Below are 17,217 nucleotides of genomic sequence, written 5' to 3'. Positions count from 1 at the left end.
ACATATATTTAAAAATACACATTATTTTTTTTAGACATATAAACAATTCTATCTTTATATTTTGAATTTTCATTTATTTATTTAGTTTTATATAATGTCATTTATTTATTGTTATCCCTTTATTTTTCCCCTATTTTTTTCCCTATTGTCTTTCCTTTTCCCCATTGTTTTTGCTTCTCCTCTGAGCCTCTGCGCACGCCTCCAACTTCATTTATACGGGCTACATTTAGGTTAGTTTTAAAACTAGCTAGTCGGCCGTGTATAGGTTAGGTGCTCCGGTTCAGCAGAGGGCGGTAGGTGCATCCCGTCTCACGTTTAAAGGTCCACCGTTTCTTCATGAGCCAAGCGAGCACCGTGAAGCCCATGCATCCCATGCTGCAGCTCCCCTGGCTTTAAGCTTTGTTTAGCTGCGTCAAGTTGAACAGATTTCACCAGAGACTTGACGGAAATAGGCACGTTATCCTTCGAAATAAAGCAAAAATCTCACTTGTGGATATACTCAAGGCACCTCGCGTGGTCTACAAGGTGGGGCAACGTTACGCCCTTAGTATATAAAGGTTTCACACCTAAATAAATACAACCTACATGTAATCAATACAAAAATCTCGGTAGAACAGCTTTTATTTTTGAATGCCCGAAACGGAAGTGATTTGTTTCTTTATATTGTAATTGAATTGCTCTTGACACTCTTGAGCAGTTGTCCAACAACGATGAAGAAGGGGGGTAGAAATTTAAACTGTGCTATCATACTTTACTGAACTTCTTCAAGGTACAGTAGCTAAATATGTTCAGAGATATTAGTGGCGTGCCGAATTATATTTGATGGTTGCTTTTTCAGTCCTTTAGCTAACTAGGCTAGCCGTCTGCATGGGGAACAGAGGGGGAACGGCTAAAGCTAATCGACCAGTTAGCCGGAACGATTGCCGTCGTGTCGTCAAACTTGCTCGTATCTTGTGCACCTAACGTTGAGGTTTAAAATGACACAACCAAATAACATCACAAATTAGGGATGTAAAAAAAAAAATGTGGTGCGTGTAATGCGGTACAGTTAGGCAGCCAGCGTAGTTTTATGGCAGAATGGTCGAAACGGCATTATTGTGACTTATAGTTGGATTTGCATTTTATTGTAGGTAGCAGATTACACCTCCGTCTCCTTTTGTCATATTCACCCGTGATCCTCCAACAGCCGGCTTGTGCCCTCGGGACATAGTTGTTTTGTTTTGTTTTGTTTCGTTTTTTTAATCAAAATCAGAAAGCTCATAAGACGTGCACTCTTTATGTGACTATATACAGCGCTATCTATGTACTCTTTAAATTATGTTCTTTTTTTAAAACATATTTTTTATTTAGTTGGCTAATCCTCATTGTTTATAGAGAGAACATATTTAGAGGTGAGTCAAGAGGTTCTCTTTACGTTTCTGACATAGTTTACACCTTTATTCAAGCGGATTCAATGGATTTATTAATGTTAGATATGTAAAGGCACCCTTTATACAGAACGAAAATGTATTATCTCTTTTACCATTGTTTCCTTTTTTTTTTTCTTAAAGGTTGTAATTTGCCCACCATCACAATTGGATGCAGAGACCTCTCACTTTATTGGCTCCCAACACTGTCTGTGCAGGCCTACAAGCTCTTCGAACATCCGCCAGGTGTCAGCAACTCCTGAAAGCGTGTAGATCCCTTCCTGTCTCTCCATGCTTTGTACGTCAGCCCAAGCCCGTTTATGTGCTTAGGGAAATCTGTAATTTTTCCTCGGTGTCCCATAAACACAGCCTCCTCCAAAACTATCCTCCCCGGCTTCCCCTGCATCAGTGCTTCTCCAGCGAGCCAGATATGGCAGAACAGCGGTTCCTTGTGGAATACGCCAAACGCGGCACAGCAGGTTGTAAGAAATGCAAGGACAAAATCCAGAAGGGCATAGTGCGTATAGGGAAGATTGTGCCAAACCCTTTCAGTGAGTCTGCAGGGGAGATGAAAGAGTGGTATCATGTGAAGTGTATATTCGAGAAGCTGGAGAGGGCAAGAGCCACCACGAAGAAGATCGAGGACATCACAGATCTGGAGGGCTGGGAGGAGCTGCAGGATGAGGACAAGGAGCTCATTAATAAACATGTTTCAGGTACAATAGACACACAGCCCAAATTACTTTTTTATACTATTGAAAAGCCACATCTCTTCATAATATTAAGTAATTAACAACATCTAATAAAATTCTTCTTTTTGTCTTGTATCCACACAACTTTTTATTGTGGATTCTAAGTACTGCTAACACGTACTGGGACCTCCTGTGTACCTCTCAAGGGAGCACATAAAAAGGACGATTTTACATGTTAATGTCACCGATTACACTATAACACATTTGGAAAGGCAGCAGTCAATGAAACTGACCAGCGGCTGTGATACAGTGTAGAGACGAACGTATCTCTCCACTGAACCTTGACTGGCAATGTTGCAGTTAGAGAGCACTGGTTGATTAATGCACTCCTTTAAAGAAAAATGATGTAATGGGTAGGTTATTAAGTGATATATAATAAAAAGAAACCAGAGGCACTGCATATCTGTAAACAGTTCTCTAATATATTTTTCTTACATTTTGATATCCAGCGATTAGACATGTTGGGGTTAAGAGTATATGAATGAAAGTATTTTACTCAACTCCATGCTGCTCCTTTTAATAAGAAAAGTTCTCTTGAGCAGTCTAATGCTACTCTGTCATGTGGTACAGTTGTGCCTGGGCTGTGTAACAGTTTGGCTCTTTCTACTCTATAGAGGGTGTCCAGCTGAAGATATTTTGCAGCCCCCGTGCTGGGTTTAGGCTGTTAAATACGTGCATGTGTATATGTGTGTGTACGTGTTGCACAGTTTGTGTATGCATTGACATGTTGGTGCGAGAGTGTGTTTGAGTGTAAGTATTGTGTGCGTGTGAGTCGGCATCCACGTATGTGACATTCAAGACTCATTCGGTGTTTGCATCTTTGTTCCTGTTAAAGCCTGGTGTCCTAGGTCAAGCAGTTCCTTATTTGTTGTAAAGCCATTGGTATCGTCTTGTAGACCTGATGGCCAAAGTCAGTGCAAGTCCAAAGAAGAAGGTGCAGGCCAAGTTGAACACCACTGGCCAGCTGAAGGCTCCTCCTGCCGACCCATCTGTCAACGCTCCTCGCAAGTTTTCAGGCTTCACTGGTAAGATATGGCGTCCAAGTTCAAGTGGTTTCTTATTCGTTCAGTCCACAAAAGAAGAAACAATACGAAAGCTGCTCAGTGTTGAAAGTAATGGATCCAAATAACATGATATATAAATGGATGAGTATTCAATTCTGAGACAACGAATAGGAATATCTTGAATCACAAATAGTCAGAAAAATGTGTTCCACTTCTTTCCGAATATCAAAAGCGGTTGCCTTCACGAAGTGGCCTTTTGATGATGAGAAACTGCAGACAGACAGATCCAAAATGTAAAGCCAAACATGTGTAGGTGCAGTTCAGTTCAGTTCAGTTCAGTCAAGTCAAGTCCAGATCTATATCATGCATAAACATAAATAACTAACACATAAACCCAATAAAAACACAGTAAGACAGCTGAAGACATTAAGAGTGCTGGCACTCGACACGCAATACAAAACACAATATGATAAAAAAACAAAAAAACCGCTACAGGAAGAAGAGGGATAAGATGAGGTGCTCAGCCTTGTGGGCTACCAAGAGGCGGATCTTGGTGTATTGAAAGTAAGAGCACTTGTGGCACATGGGATAAATAAAAACTTGAACCCGTTGCACCTAATTTCTGGAAGCCTGTATCTCCAGCCAGAGTTCGAATTTCCCAAAGAGAGGATGGTCTGGAATTTCTATGATAGATTTAGCTTTACGGGTGACTTGTCTGCTAAAAACTTTTGACTGTAAAGGCTGCTGCTTACCAGTGATTTTTACACACTATCTTGACAATGTGGCCTAGTTGATTCCTCTCCAATACCAAGTTTGGACTGTAGCAATAAACAGATGAAAATCATAGTATTTATTACTTAATTAATTACTTGGTTTCAGGTACAGTTTAAGGCATTAGTAATGAAGTGTTGAAGTTCATGAGTATAAATAATGAAAAGAAAACTTGTAAATTTTGGGAAAACTTTAATTGGCATGCAGCCTGGGAGGCTCAACTAGGACGGGACGTCCCTTGTGTTGGATGAATATGGACATGTGTATTTTGGGAACAACCATTCCAAACTGCAATGTAACTGTTTTAGGAGGGGGGGGGGGTGTTAGAGAAATTGTTAGCATTAAACCAAAATACAAAGGTTAAAACAAAGGCTGAAATTCTTTACAAACCAAAGTATCCCCTTTAAGGTGATCGGTAAATTCTGAAACTTACTAACAATCTTTAAAGCTGTTTAAATCAGGCAAATGTCACCTTTACTTTTTGGTCCACCGTGTGTCCAATTGAACTACTCGCTTTGGTCTCATCCCTTGTACTGTTCCACCTCACTCTCCTGCCAGCTGCGAAGGCCGGCGCCTCCAGCAGCTCAGGGCCGTCATCCTCTTCCCCTGCCAAAGCCAGCCAGGGCAGCGCCCTGTCCAGCCAGCTGTGTGACCCTAAGCACAAGGACTGCCTCTTCAGAGAGTTCCGCAAGCTTTGCGCCATGGTGGCAGAAAACAACAGCTACAATGTCAAGACACAGATTATTGAGAAATATCTCAAGAAGGGCTCAGGTGGAGGTTGGTGGTTGTTTTTTTTTTTGTTTTTTTGGCTCTTATTAGTTATTCAGCAGCATCTGACGAAATCCAAGGACAGGATTTCTAGGACAAAACATTGGTCCTAAATGTTCTTTTCTGCCATCCTAGATAAGTTCCATGGAGACCTCTTCCTGACAGTGAAACTGCTCCTGCCAGGCGTTGTAAAAAGTGTCTACAACCTCAATGACAAGCAGATCGTAAAACTCTTCAGCCGCATATTCAGATGCGACCAGGATGCCATGGTGCGCGATCTGGAGCAGGTCTGTGATGCGCATGCTCTCACACATGAAATCTTGTGCTTTGTGAATATTTAAAAGTATACCATGTGACTTATATATTGGATTATTCACATACCCTTAGACTGGAAAAAAAAATTCTCAGTGAATTTCTTTCTTGGCCAGTTATAGTCTACGGCATTGTAAAATACAGTCGCTGTCTTTGTCTGTTTTTAAGGGCGATGTATCTGAGACGGTGAGGATGTTCTTCGACGACAGTGAATCGTTTCCTCCGGCTGCGAAGAGCCTACTGACCCTCCAGGAAGTGGACGCATCCCTGACCCGCCTCGCCCAGCTGACCAAGGAGGATGAGCAGCAGTCCGAGCTGGAGGATATTGCCAAAAAGTAATACAGCACGTCACGATTTCCGTATTAATTAGGCTGAGTGCTACAGATAAGGTAATTCATTCAAATAATAAGCATTGCAGATGCGCTCTGTCGAAACAGTTCAAGGCTCTTCTTAAATGCATCCAAAAGCAACACAATGGTTCACGTGGCAGGAATTCCGAAACAACCTCGACTGTTGACACACAACACAACGGTTCAGTGTAGAGACTTAAGTGACCTCTGCATTATGCGGAGAGGTGTTTCTGTTTTTTAGCCGGCCCTCATTGGTGGACAGAATAAAAGGAAACAACTCTCCGTTGTAATGCAAAACAGTTCAGCAGCACCACAAACTACATCTCCCAAAATTATCATAAAAACAATCTTTCTAAAACAGTCCCAATAAAATCTGGACATTATAACGTTCGTGGAGGAGGATTTATTCCAGGAGTGTTTTACGAGACAGTTTTAGCTGTGTGTGCCTAATTAACTCCCAGCTGAGTGTGTTTTAGTTCCAGGCCATTCAGTGTTTGTTCGAATAGTTTTTTTTTTTTTTTTTTTTAAACCGTTAACTTCACTGCAATGCAAAGGCCAGGGAGACAGATTTTGTGATTTCATTTCACAGTAATTGTAAATGATGCAATTATTTTTTTTTCCACTTCTTCAGCTTGTACTGTTTTTTTTTTTTTTTTTATAGTTAGTATTTGTTGGTTTTGCAGTTTTCCTTCTTTTTAGATTGTCTGCCTCAGGCATGTCTAACACACACACACACACACACACACACACACACACACACACTAGACATCTTGACATTTTACCCTCCGTGGCAGCAGTCACATAGTAAGACTGTGTTTATTTGGCATAAATTTCATGTTGCTAGCTGTAAACAGACAGAAGCATTACTTTGTGCTGTACTGATGTTATATGACACTGATACGGCAAAGCAAGCAACATGAATTTTTATAGTACTGTCTGTCTTAAACAGTGGTCTTCAAAATGGATGAAATGAAGTAGGTTCTCCCTGAATTACTTAGTTTCTGTATATTAACTGCTTATGTATAATAATTTAAAACCCCTTCTGGTCATAAACGTTTAGATTTTGTGCTTCATAAATTGCTGTAATACTCCAGCCCTTCACAGTTTTTACCCCAGTTATAATCTGCATTATCTGTTCATAATAGATGCACCAGTAATGACTTGAAATGCATCATTCGACTCATTAAGCACGACTTGAAGATGAACGCCGGAGCAAAACATGTGTAAGTCTTTGTTTTCTGCCCAGAAGTTAAAACACATTATGTTCTTTCAACACTTTTTAAGAAAGGGTGTATTTTCATACCAACCTCGACCTCTTGTATTATCGTCCCTTCATGCAGCTTAGATGCTGTGGATCCAAACGCCTATGATGCCTTCAAGGCTTCGCGTAATCTGGGTGATGTGATTGAACGGGTGTTGAGGAATCAGCAGGAGGCGTCCAACGGTTCAGGGCCCAGGAAACTCCTCACTGTGGAGGCCTCTCTCATGACCCCCGTGCAGCCCATGTTGGTGAGTATCACCGTTACAAATGAAAAATGAAAAAAAAAATGAAAAATGTACAGTATACACTGGCACTCCTGTTTTCAACAGTTCTCCCTCATTTTTCCCTTTCGTCTGTGTGATTGGGCACAAGGCTGACTCGTCCGAACCACAGGGGTTTAAGGAAGACACATTTCCAAAAATGTGAGGGGAAGAGTTCTCATATACGTTAAAACAATGGCTAGGCAAGGTCAGAAATGCACTTTAAAATGAGTTTTATAGAAAAACACTGCTGTAACACTACCAAAGAAATGTTTTGTTTTGATGAACTCTGTTTACGTGCCCATACAAAATATTTGCCCATACAAAATGGATCAGTTGAAGACGATTGACCTCATTATAACTCATTACGCATCAGTATTGGACCAGCAGTGGGCCAGTACTGTTATCACCCATTTTTGCTTTAGGGCAAGGTATGTGGGTTATCAGTGAAAATAAATTAGAAATAGATTTCCGATAGAAGACAATAATTGCTGCTTTAATATCCTGGGTTTATAGAAGGGAAAAGGGTAAAAATAAGATATGACCATCTGCAATGTAAAAGTAATTTAATGGGATGTCTCTGTCTTAATACCAAAGGCATTGTTAGACCTTCTTGCTCAAAGGCTTCAAGCGGATTTTTATACCTTTTGTATGCAAGAAAAAAAGATGTAGATTAAAGTAATTTCTTTCAATCAGTATAGTAATTCTACTTAGTCAAAAGTACAATTTTGTTCAGCTAAGATTAAGATGACCATACATTTAGTCTAAACAGAGAGAGCACACCTCCACACGTACTTTGAATAACAGAGGAGGGACTTACTGTCTGTCTAAACATCAAGCTGAGTCGCTGCCAAGAGATCGAGAACGAGATCCCTAGTTTCCCTCTCAAGAGTTCAAAACTCGACCAGATGAAGAGGATATGATGATCAAAGTGTTTCCAGCTGATGGCTCCAACCAAACGGGGCAGCAGCTGGACCTCACAGATAACTGTACTGTAAACACATGCCTCCACTCAGTCCCCCTCTACAATGCAAGCATTCATTCAGCATGATTTCAAATGTTTTACAAAAAACCTACAGACCATTAAATTTCACCATTACACAGCAGACTTTTAATTAAACAGCATAAAACTAATTGAAAATTCACTGAAGCTTTATCCCATTTTAGTTTAAAAATATGAATAGCACGGTCTAGTTCCCAGCTTACAACTTTAGCATTTCCAGTCCTAACTTCCCTCTCCTCTTAACATCAGTTTTCAGAAGATAAAATGCTACATTTGCTGGTCGCGTTTCTGTTCTATCCAGTAGACACATTAGAAAGGGAGAGCAATGAAATTGAGTCAAGAGGAGAACGGACATGAAATTAAGGATCCAATGTATTTGGATGGTGTGCTCTGAAATGCAGTCACTGCATGCAGAGCACCGGATGAACATGCAAGCACATTGCCAGCCTAGTCATATCAATTAGTCTGACAGTGCAGTATTGCCAGAGTACATACTGGCTCAACACTGAAAGGTATAAATGAGGTTTTTGTGAATGACACAAACACGTGTCCGCCGTGGAAGGGAGTTCATGATGCAGGACTGCTGATTGAAGGACCGGCTCGTTTGCGCTCTCGTCGCTGTTTCCTATACGTAAAACCGGCACCTAGGTGCAATAAGAGGGCCTTGTTGTTGTGGTTTTGATCACGATTTCTGTCGGTTATGAAGACACTGTACACATCAAAGTCATTTCTTGGATGTGGGAACATGACAACGTCTCTACTATGATGTCAGACAGGGGGAAAAAAACCCCCAGGCAGTCACACAATCAGACAGGTTGTAAACAAAGAAACAGTTCAGCCGGATTGGAGGTAAAGATTGAGCACGTCAAAAATGTTGGTATTAATCCCTTACTGCACGGGAAAACTCATTGTTATCAGCTATAGGAACGATAGCCAAAAGTGGTACAAGAACATTCAAAATAAATATATCAGAATTATCCTTTACGTGCACCTGAAAGATGAATCTCCGTTGACGTCAAAGTCTGAAAGATTGGCAAAGTTTCGCCAACGGTCCAACCCGAGGAAACTTTTAATTCAAGGTAAGTGTAAGAATTTGGTTACTTGCCGAGAGCTTTGTGAATGATCGTTTTCCTTTGTGATTTCAGGCAGAGGCATGTAAATCCGTAGAGTACGCCATGAAGAAATGCCCCAACGGCATGTACTCTGAGATCAAGTACGATGGAGAACGTGTGCAGGTCCATAAGAACGGAGACAACTTCAGCTACTTCAGCCGCAGCCTCAAACCAGTGTTACCGCACAAAGTTAGTCTTATCACACACACCACGAATGTAGACACACAGCCACATAATCAATGCGCATCAGAATAGAATGTATCTTAAAGGTATTACTCTAGTGTGAAATCAAGACATTTCCCGCAGCAGATTTCCCGTATTTGCTTTCTCAGGGTGAGGCTGAGAGCCTTAAACTTGCAGGGATAAATAGCTCCACGTCTTATTCATTAGCCCTTTTAAACCACTAGAGGCTGCTGCTGTGCACACAATGCATACCTCACCGCAACCGTGAACCCCAGAGAACTTCAGTAAAGAACACCAAGCACCAAGGCATCAGGAAGAAAAGCCGTGGAGCTCTTATACATGAGAATATGTACAAGCCACGCGCCTCCACTCATCAAGATGCTTCCGGAGGCTTCTCAGCTTATTATTATTTTTTTCTTTCTATTCACACAATCCTGCAGGCTTTTTCAATGACAAAAGTCTCTGCCGTGCCTATTAAAAACTTGGGCTGGTACCAGTTTCTTTAGTCTTGCTATAATAGTTGTTTCCAATGCTTCCTATTTCCACCCAGTACCTAAGCCCTGTGTCTGCCCATGTTGATGTTTCAGGTGGCGCATTTCAAAGAGTACATCCCTCAGGCATTTCCCGGCGGCCACAGTATAATTTTGGACGCTGAAGTCCTCCTAATTGACACAAAGACCAGTAAACCCCTGCCCTTTGGGACCTTGGGTGTACACAAGGTGACAACAACAAAGCCAATTTGTACTTTTATTTTTTTATTTTCTGCATAATGAGTTTTGCCACACAGCTTGTTTTTTATAATTAGTCAGTGTTGTCACACATCACGCTCTCCTCTTCTTTCCCTTCCCTTCAGAAAGCAGCCTTTCAAGATGCCAATGTGTGCCTTTTCGTTTTCGACTGTATCTACTTCAATGGAGTGAGTCTCATGGAGAGGTAATGTCTTTTCACTCCATCCGTTGTCTTGAAAGCATCTTTGCACTCCATTGAACAAAGGATAACCCCTGCTGGGAATCGTGCGAGCATGTACTTTTTAAAACAGTGTGTAAGATGCTCGTCCAAACCTAAAAACTTCTCAACTACAGAATTTGATCTCTCCTTTTTGTTTACTGCTCCTGTGCGTGTCTTTTGACAATCTGTTTTTTTTTTTTTTTATGTAGTGTTTTGATTATGGTTTTATGCCCGGGTCCCATTTTTACTTTAGCTTCAATTTATTAAGAGGTAATTTTCCCTGTGGGTCCGGTAATTTTACTTGGGATTTTATTTAGTTTCTGTGCTTGTTGGGCAAGATTGAACAAGATTAGATTAATAAATAAAACTGGTATATTTTTTTAGACATATATCTACCTACATTTTTCACATTCACTTAATCAATATCAGTTATTTTCCCCAAACCAGTATGTTTGATTAGTTTGTATATAAAGACAGAAACTAAAGTCTTTTCACATATTACACTTTTTCTAGCCTGACAACTGAACAGTATTTTTTCTGTCTTGTTTTTATTTTTAAATATACATTTCTGGCATCTAATTTTGTCACAGGTTAAATTCACAGTATTAACTATAGATATGCTGTAACAAGCTGACTTACATCTATCCACCGTCATCGTGTTCTCCAGGCCTCTGTGTGAACGCAGGAAGTTCCTTCATGACAATATGGTGGAAGTCCCCAACAGGATCCTGTTCTCAGAGATGAAGCATGTCACTGTAAGTAAAACTCTGAATTTTGGCTTTTCTGCCATACATCTGCAGTGACAGCTCAGGGTAACAAGGATAACATCACTATGCTATGTTCTTGTGTGTGTGCGTCAGAGGGCAAGAGATCTGGCTGATATGATAACTCGTGTCATCAGAGAGGGACTTGAAGGCCTGGTGCTAAAAGACATAAAGGTGAGTTGCTTTTTTATGGTTTTAAAAAAAAAAAATCTCCAAATGGAATCAGACTAATGATAATATGGGTCTGATGTAAGATTCTCTGTACTCACAGTGGACCTCTTATTGATTCTTTGTATTGAAAATAAACTGGAATATGAGTGATATTGGTTTAACATACTCGTACTTAACAAAACTTTTAAGTATTTTCTAAAACAGGAAAAATCGAACTAAAAATGGAGTATTTCACAGCGGTTGCAGCGCTAAAGTGCTAACAGTGAAAAATGTGATCATAAGTTATACTTTTTAGCTAAAAGAATACAATGACTGGGGGGTATCTCTGTGTCTCAGGGCACCTATGAACCAGGAAAGCGCCACTGGCTGAAGGTGAAGAAGGACTATTTGAACGAAGGTGCGATGGCAGACACAGCTGACCTGGTGGTGCTGGGGGCCTTCTATGGAAAAGGCTCAAACGGTCTGTAAAGCCCTAACCATCCCCTACAGCATATTCATTTCCTTACGCGGTGGACTTGCGGACTTGGGAGTCTTGTCCAGTCCTTGACGCTTTATCATACTTGCTCTGACAGTTTTAGTGTCATTCTTTCCCCCTATGCTTAGCCACTTCCTGTAAGTTGAGGAGTGTGACTCCGGGTACGCTCGAATTAGCTAACCAAGGCAGTTTTACTATTGCTATTAATTTTTAATAAGGCTATGAAAATTCCTTTAACTATCAGTGGGACCATTTTGCAAACAGTGTTAAAGTTTTAGCAAAATTGATATTTAATATGTGTTTTGGTAATTATATGGACGGGCCCTTTATTACTGAGACACATTAGTATTTGGTATGAGAAGACTCAAAGCTTCTGCAGCCAAGTAGATCAGCGGGTTTAAATATGATCTGCGTGACCTAAAGTCATGTATATATGTACAGTATATACACACAACGTGTGTAATTTGCTCGGGGGTGCGCAAACGTTTGCACACGACTTAGACGATAACACGACACTGTTAACTCTATTAGACTGTGAGCTCAAATAAACACACCGCATGCGTGATGATAGGTTGTCATGGGGGTAAAGCATGCAGACAGACAGGAGAGATATGAGGAGGCTGAGTAGTGACCATATAACACAATGGAAGCTTAACAAATGCTAAAACAAAGGTGCGCTTTTCCAAAGCATGACCGGTAAAGACGGCTCACGCAGTGTGATGACAGTCTAATAGAGCAGCAACAATAAATCATATGAAAGCACTTGTCATAACAGAGTGTAGGACAAAAGTGGAGAAAACAGCAGCCGGAGAAAAGACCTTGGAAGCGGATTTGAATATGCTCGTTCTGGGAAGTTAAGTGGAATGAATCAGTGTTGGTGCATAGATTCACTGCCCGTCGGGGGGGACTGTGGGTCTCAAGCCTCCTCAGGCAGCACTTTATCTAAACCTCCCTCCTAATGCCAGGTGTGTTCTTCTACCCACCAGGGGGCATCATGTCCAGTTTTTTAATGGGCTGTTATGACCCAGACTCCAAGAAATGGTGCACAGTCACCAAGTGCTCTGGAGGCTACGATGACGCCACCCTGGCCAGGCTCCAGAAGGAGCTGGATGTGATCAAAATCAGCAAGGTCAGAGAGGATCCACTTAGAGGCCTGTCTAGAATATTGAGCTGATGTAATAAAATTGAAAATGAATCTTTTGTGTGTGTGTGTAGGACCCAAGCAAAATCCCAGGCTGGTTGAAAATAATCAAGAACTATTATCCAGATTTCATTATCCGCGATCCTGAGGTGAGATTTCACTATTTAGCACAGTTGAATTTCCCAGTGGGCCTGTTGATGCACAGCCCAGTTGTTTATCTGGGTACTGTGGACCTTAAATAATGACCACGCACGCTGCAGGGCTGGGAAGTGTTTCCAACTTCTTATTTACAGAAAACAGTATCTCATAATGTAATCCAGAAACGTCTCCCTTTAAATAGTAATAATCATTTGAGCAGAAGTGAGAATAAGTCTTTTTTTTTTTTTTTTTCCCCAGCAGTCATTCATTTGACCTGTCATTTCTTTTTCCCCTGCCGCAGCAAGCACCTGTCTGGGAGATCACAGGCGCGGAGTTCTCCAAATCAGAGATGCACACCGCCGACGGCATCTCCATCCGCTTTCCACGCATGACGTGCATCCGCGACGACAAGGACTGGAAGAGTGCCACCAACTTGCACCAGCTTAAAGTAGGATATCGCTAATTTAAGTCAAGTTTACTTGCCGTAGTCCGGTTGTGCACTGGTGTTAGTGCAGGGAGAACGAGGTGTGTAAAATTTAATAGAAGTGTGGATAAAATATAACTTTTTACATCCTTCTTTCATTAGATAATACTCATTCAGGGACAGGACTTGAAGGGGATGATTGTAAATGCAGTTAACTGATGGTACCATGGGAAATAATTCATCACTGTCACATAATGATCAGGTTTTAATGAGATCACAATAGCAAAAAAAATGCTGTAGGAATCAGTTGCTCATCTGATACTGAATACCTGCAGTGTATGTCCTGGGACTGCCACTAATTACTTTCCATCGCCGTTGTAATATATGATAGAAAAATGGGTGAGAAAGGGGAGGCCAAGAGATACACGTGATGGGTGTAGTAAATAATTAAGGCCACCGTTAAACAAAGCACCCATGGGACTACCTAAGTTAAGTATGATTTAAATGCCGAGGAGGAGGACCACATTTGCAGTCGGTGTCACCCGGCAAACACTGACAAATGAGCTGAAATACCGGCTGAGGCAGTAAAACATGCCTGCGCTAAATTATGTGAATCCAGCACACAGGGCCTCGCCCGCTCGTGACTCGAACCGTTACGTCTCTTGGCCGAGGCCCAAGTTGTCATTTCATCCCTCCGCCCAGGAGCTGTACCGCATATCAAAGGAGAACTGTGACTTCAAAGTCACAGTGGGACCGTCTACATCCAACGACGACAAAGGCTCATCAGGAGGGGACAGCGAAGGAAACTCCCCATCGTCCTCGTCCCACAGAGGTGCTCCTCCCAAGAAGACCAGTAAGGACCAGAGCTGCGTGAACCCACAGTTTTACTGTCGTCAGGCTATTTCCATAGTATAAAATCATGCTTACAGTCTATTTTTTAAAAGCTACAAGGCAGGATGCTTACTGTTAAACTTTGTTCAGACTGGCGCTGCAACTGACAATTCTTGTCTGACTATCACTGAAGCTGTCTTTTATTTTCTAAGGAATGTCCATCACAGTTTCCCAGGGTCTAAGACGACGTCTTCAAATTGCTCAGTTTGTTCAAATCCTGATATTTGAGAAGCTGGAACCAGCAAAAGTTTGGCTTTTTTGCTTGAAAATCGACTCCAAACAATTCATCAGTTAACATATAATTTTCACCTCATTATTCACGGATATTTGACCACTGGAGTCTTTTAGCAGTGCAAGACCAGATACTCCAATTCTATTATTTTCCTGTCACTCTATATTTACAGCCTTGGGACGCATTTTCGCCTCCACTGGCTAAACCCGCAGCAATGTCAACATGTCCCCATCATTTACATGCCTTTTTAAAGGACAGCTTCAGGCAAAGATCAGATTTCAGAGAGGACACACAGTCACACAAATGTAAAATGTATGGTATTTATTCAGTGGAATAGGGTTCATTTGGCAAGTTTAATTTGACCTGCAATGCAGTGAGAGGGACGTGTTGGTTGAATGAGCACTGAACCGGTAAAATGACAGACCCCGATGTGATGTGACTAAGTGCAATAATAACGTGCATTGAATTTACAGGCAACAGCACTCCACCCAAACCAAAGGCGGCGAAGTCCCAGCCTCGCGCTCCTGGCGCAGAAGCACCCATTGCCAAGAAGGTATTGTAGGCTGTGCAGAAAAGACAGTGTGTTGACATGACAGAAGTGAACTTGCAGTATTACAGTAATGCTGTCAGACAGTGGGGAGACACTGGACTGGCGCTGCACAGGCTAAACCTCACGCGATAGGGATGAACTGACTGTTGTCGGTTTCCCACCAGGTCAAGAAGAGCGAAAGTGTACACAGCAATGGCCAGACCAAAACAAAGGCAACCTCTCAGCTGCTGGAGCCAAGAAATGACAAGGTTGGTCAGCAACAGGTCTCGCTTCATTTAACCGTACGCAAACAAGTTGCGCTGAAACTGTCACAGTGCTTTTTCGAAAATGCAACTGAGGAGAAAAGTCAATAATTTGATGTAAAAATATTCAGATTCTGCTGTTTGTGGGGTTTAATGGCTCTTTATCCTCACAGCTATTCAAAACAACCTCTGACTTTCACTGTATGAAGTGTTCTTGAGTTCAGTGACATTTTACTAGCTCTGGGGGGGGGGAACAAAACAAAACAAAAAAAACACGCACCACAGTGTTGACAATCAGTTGAATGATTAATAACTCACTTGCTAGTTGCATCTTCATGAATTCGTGAGGAATGACTTGATTTTCACAGTTTCGTATCATTACAATGTGAATACTTCACGTTTTTCATGGTTGGCATTTTACAACACAAGATGAGTATTTTTATTCTAAACACTTTACAGACTAAGTTATTGATCAGAAAAATGTTCATTTAATATAAAAATGAGTTGCTGCTGACCATTTGTGGTTTCCCCTGTAGACACTGATGGACATCTTCAGCGGGGTGAGGCTTTTCCTGCCCATCTCAGTGCAGGACTTTGACAAGCTGAAGCGCTACTTTGTGGCGTATGACGGAGACCTCGTTCCGGACTACGACACCGCCTCAGCCACACATACTCTGGCTGAACCTGAGGTGAACAGCCAGGCCCAGAGAGTCACACCCAGCTGGATCTGGGAATGTATCCGCAAGAGGCGCGTTGTACCTCCCTGTTAATAAAAAACAAAACAAAAAAACCAAAACTGCATGTTTTATACACTGCTTTTACCTGTCCTGCACATCAGTGTCACTAAACTCTAATCCATGCTACACCACATGAACGGGGATCATATTTTACTGGTTTTAGGAGATTACTGTGACACCAGACACTGTGTCCATGGGTTCAGTTACACACTCATCTCAGACATTCATTTTTATTTATTCTTTTCAAGCCCCTTTGTGTTTTGTACACACTTATCTTAGGAGTTTGTTTTTTTTTTTGCCAATTTCAGGTAATTAGAAAAATTGTGAATGCTTGCTGATAGATGTAGTTCTCACAGAAATGTGGTTAAAGCAGCTACAAGTGAGCACAGTAAGTCATGAAATGCATTTTACTAGGATCATGTAGCATAAATCAAAGTGCAGACTTGAATATGAATATGCAGTTGAATCAAGATAATGGGTTTTTATCAGCAACATGTATTATTTTTACTGCCAGGGTGAAACGTTTTTGTGAAGTATTAAACCAGAGCTCACGAGCTGAGAACAACCAACATTGTCTGCCATTAGGAATAAACAAAATGCAAATAAAAGAGAATAAAAATGTCTCAGTAACATCATCTTAATGCTATTTATATCCTTCGATTTGCAGTGTAGCCACTTACAGTTAAAGCCGGTCGTACCAAGATCAGTTTTTTTTAAAAGGCTTTTCCTTCACTCTCATTCTAAATCATGAGACTCTTTGTACAATCCGATGAGATGCTGAAAGGTTTTTTTTTTACTGCAGCCTCCTGCATCTGAACGGCTTTCAAGGATAATTCACATTTGCCTTCTTATCCCCAGGATACCTTAGGCTATGATGTGGCTTAATTAAATGTTTGAATGTATTAAAGCTCTAAAGGAGCAAAATTCACTGAAAGGCCTGAAAGATACACAGGAGAAAGAACCTGCTTCCTCCCTCTCACCAGGTAAAAAGAAATCTCATGCTGCAGCGGGTGACTGGCAGGCGTCCAAATCGAAACGGGTCTATTTTGTAGGAACAATCTTTCCGATTTAAATAACTGCTAAACTTGATTCCAGTGATCAAACAGTCGATTTTTGTGCATCAAAAGGGCACATTTTTCTTGCAGATGTGGTCCAGAAACATTCCTTTACCTTTGGTCAGACCTTTTCGGTAGAGGATTACAGTCAGCTCTCCTCAGGAATCCGTCTCATCCAGTTTTCTCTTCCCGGAGGGTCCTTCTCCAGAGCGACTCCACCACTGCAAGTCAAGCTCTTCTTTGATGTGACAAGGCTAAGAAGCAGAG

General features: G+C 41.4%; 2 protein-coding genes across 3 annotated transcripts in view; one reads left to right on the top strand and one right to left on the bottom strand.

The window, feature by feature from the left end:
* Positions 1–623: 623 nt before the first annotated feature.
* On the top strand, positions 624–16,171 carry lig3 (ligase III, DNA, ATP-dependent). Its single transcript, XM_040150117.1, has 21 exons — positions 624–769; positions 1,551–2,122; positions 3,055–3,183; positions 4,492–4,710; positions 4,837–4,988; positions 5,182–5,348; positions 6,509–6,586; positions 6,704–6,872; positions 9,033–9,188; positions 9,770–9,901; positions 10,036–10,115; positions 10,798–10,885; positions 10,991–11,068; positions 11,402–11,525; positions 12,527–12,669; positions 12,756–12,830; positions 13,121–13,267; positions 13,946–14,096; positions 14,840–14,919; positions 15,081–15,164; positions 15,695–16,171. The coding sequence occupies exons 2-21, from the start codon at positions 1,579–1,581 to the stop codon at positions 15,926–15,928; spliced, it is 3,030 nt and encodes a 1,009-aa protein (XP_040006051.1). The 5' UTR covers positions 624–769; positions 1,551–1,578; the 3' UTR covers positions 15,929–16,171.
* Positions 14,673–17,217, bottom strand: part of rad51d (RAD51 paralog D) — a 21,922-nt gene continuing 19,377 nt past the window's right edge. The window contains exons 10-11 of one of the 2 annotated variants that reach the window (XM_040150120.1): positions 17,066–17,204; positions 14,673–15,921 (exon numbers count right to left, since the gene is read on the bottom strand). In XM_040150120.1, the coding sequence (XP_040006054.1) occupies positions 17,109–17,204 (96 nt within the window). In that variant the 3' untranslated portion in view covers positions 14,673–15,921; positions 17,066–17,108. Of the gene's footprint in view, positions 15,922–17,065; positions 17,205–17,217 lie in introns of those variants that run through there. The other variant, XM_040150122.1, reaches the window with a different exon arrangement.

Source organism: Xiphias gladius, chromosome 17 (assembly GCF_016859285.1).
Source record: "Xiphias gladius isolate SHS-SW01 ecotype Sanya breed wild chromosome 17, ASM1685928v1, whole genome shotgun sequence".
Classification (NCBI taxonomy): Eukaryota; Metazoa; Chordata; class Actinopteri; order Istiophoriformes; family Xiphiidae; genus Xiphias; species Xiphias gladius.
This window is presented reverse-complemented; position numbering and strand designations above follow the sequence as displayed.

Bases quoted from the DNA above. Each gene is read 5' to 3' on its own strand.
- lig3 (XM_040150117.1), top strand. From the start codon at position 1,579: ATGCAGAGACCTCTCACTTTATTGGCTCCCAACACTGTCTGTGCAGGC. The intron at 5,349-6,508 runs GTAATACAGCAC...TGTTCATAATAG, and splicing joins CTGGAGGATATTGCCAAAAA to ATGCACCAGTAATGACTTGA. The intron at 11,069-11,401 runs GTGAGTTGCTTT...TCTGTGTCTCAG, and splicing joins TGGTGCTAAAAGACATAAAG to GGCACCTATGAACCAGGAAA.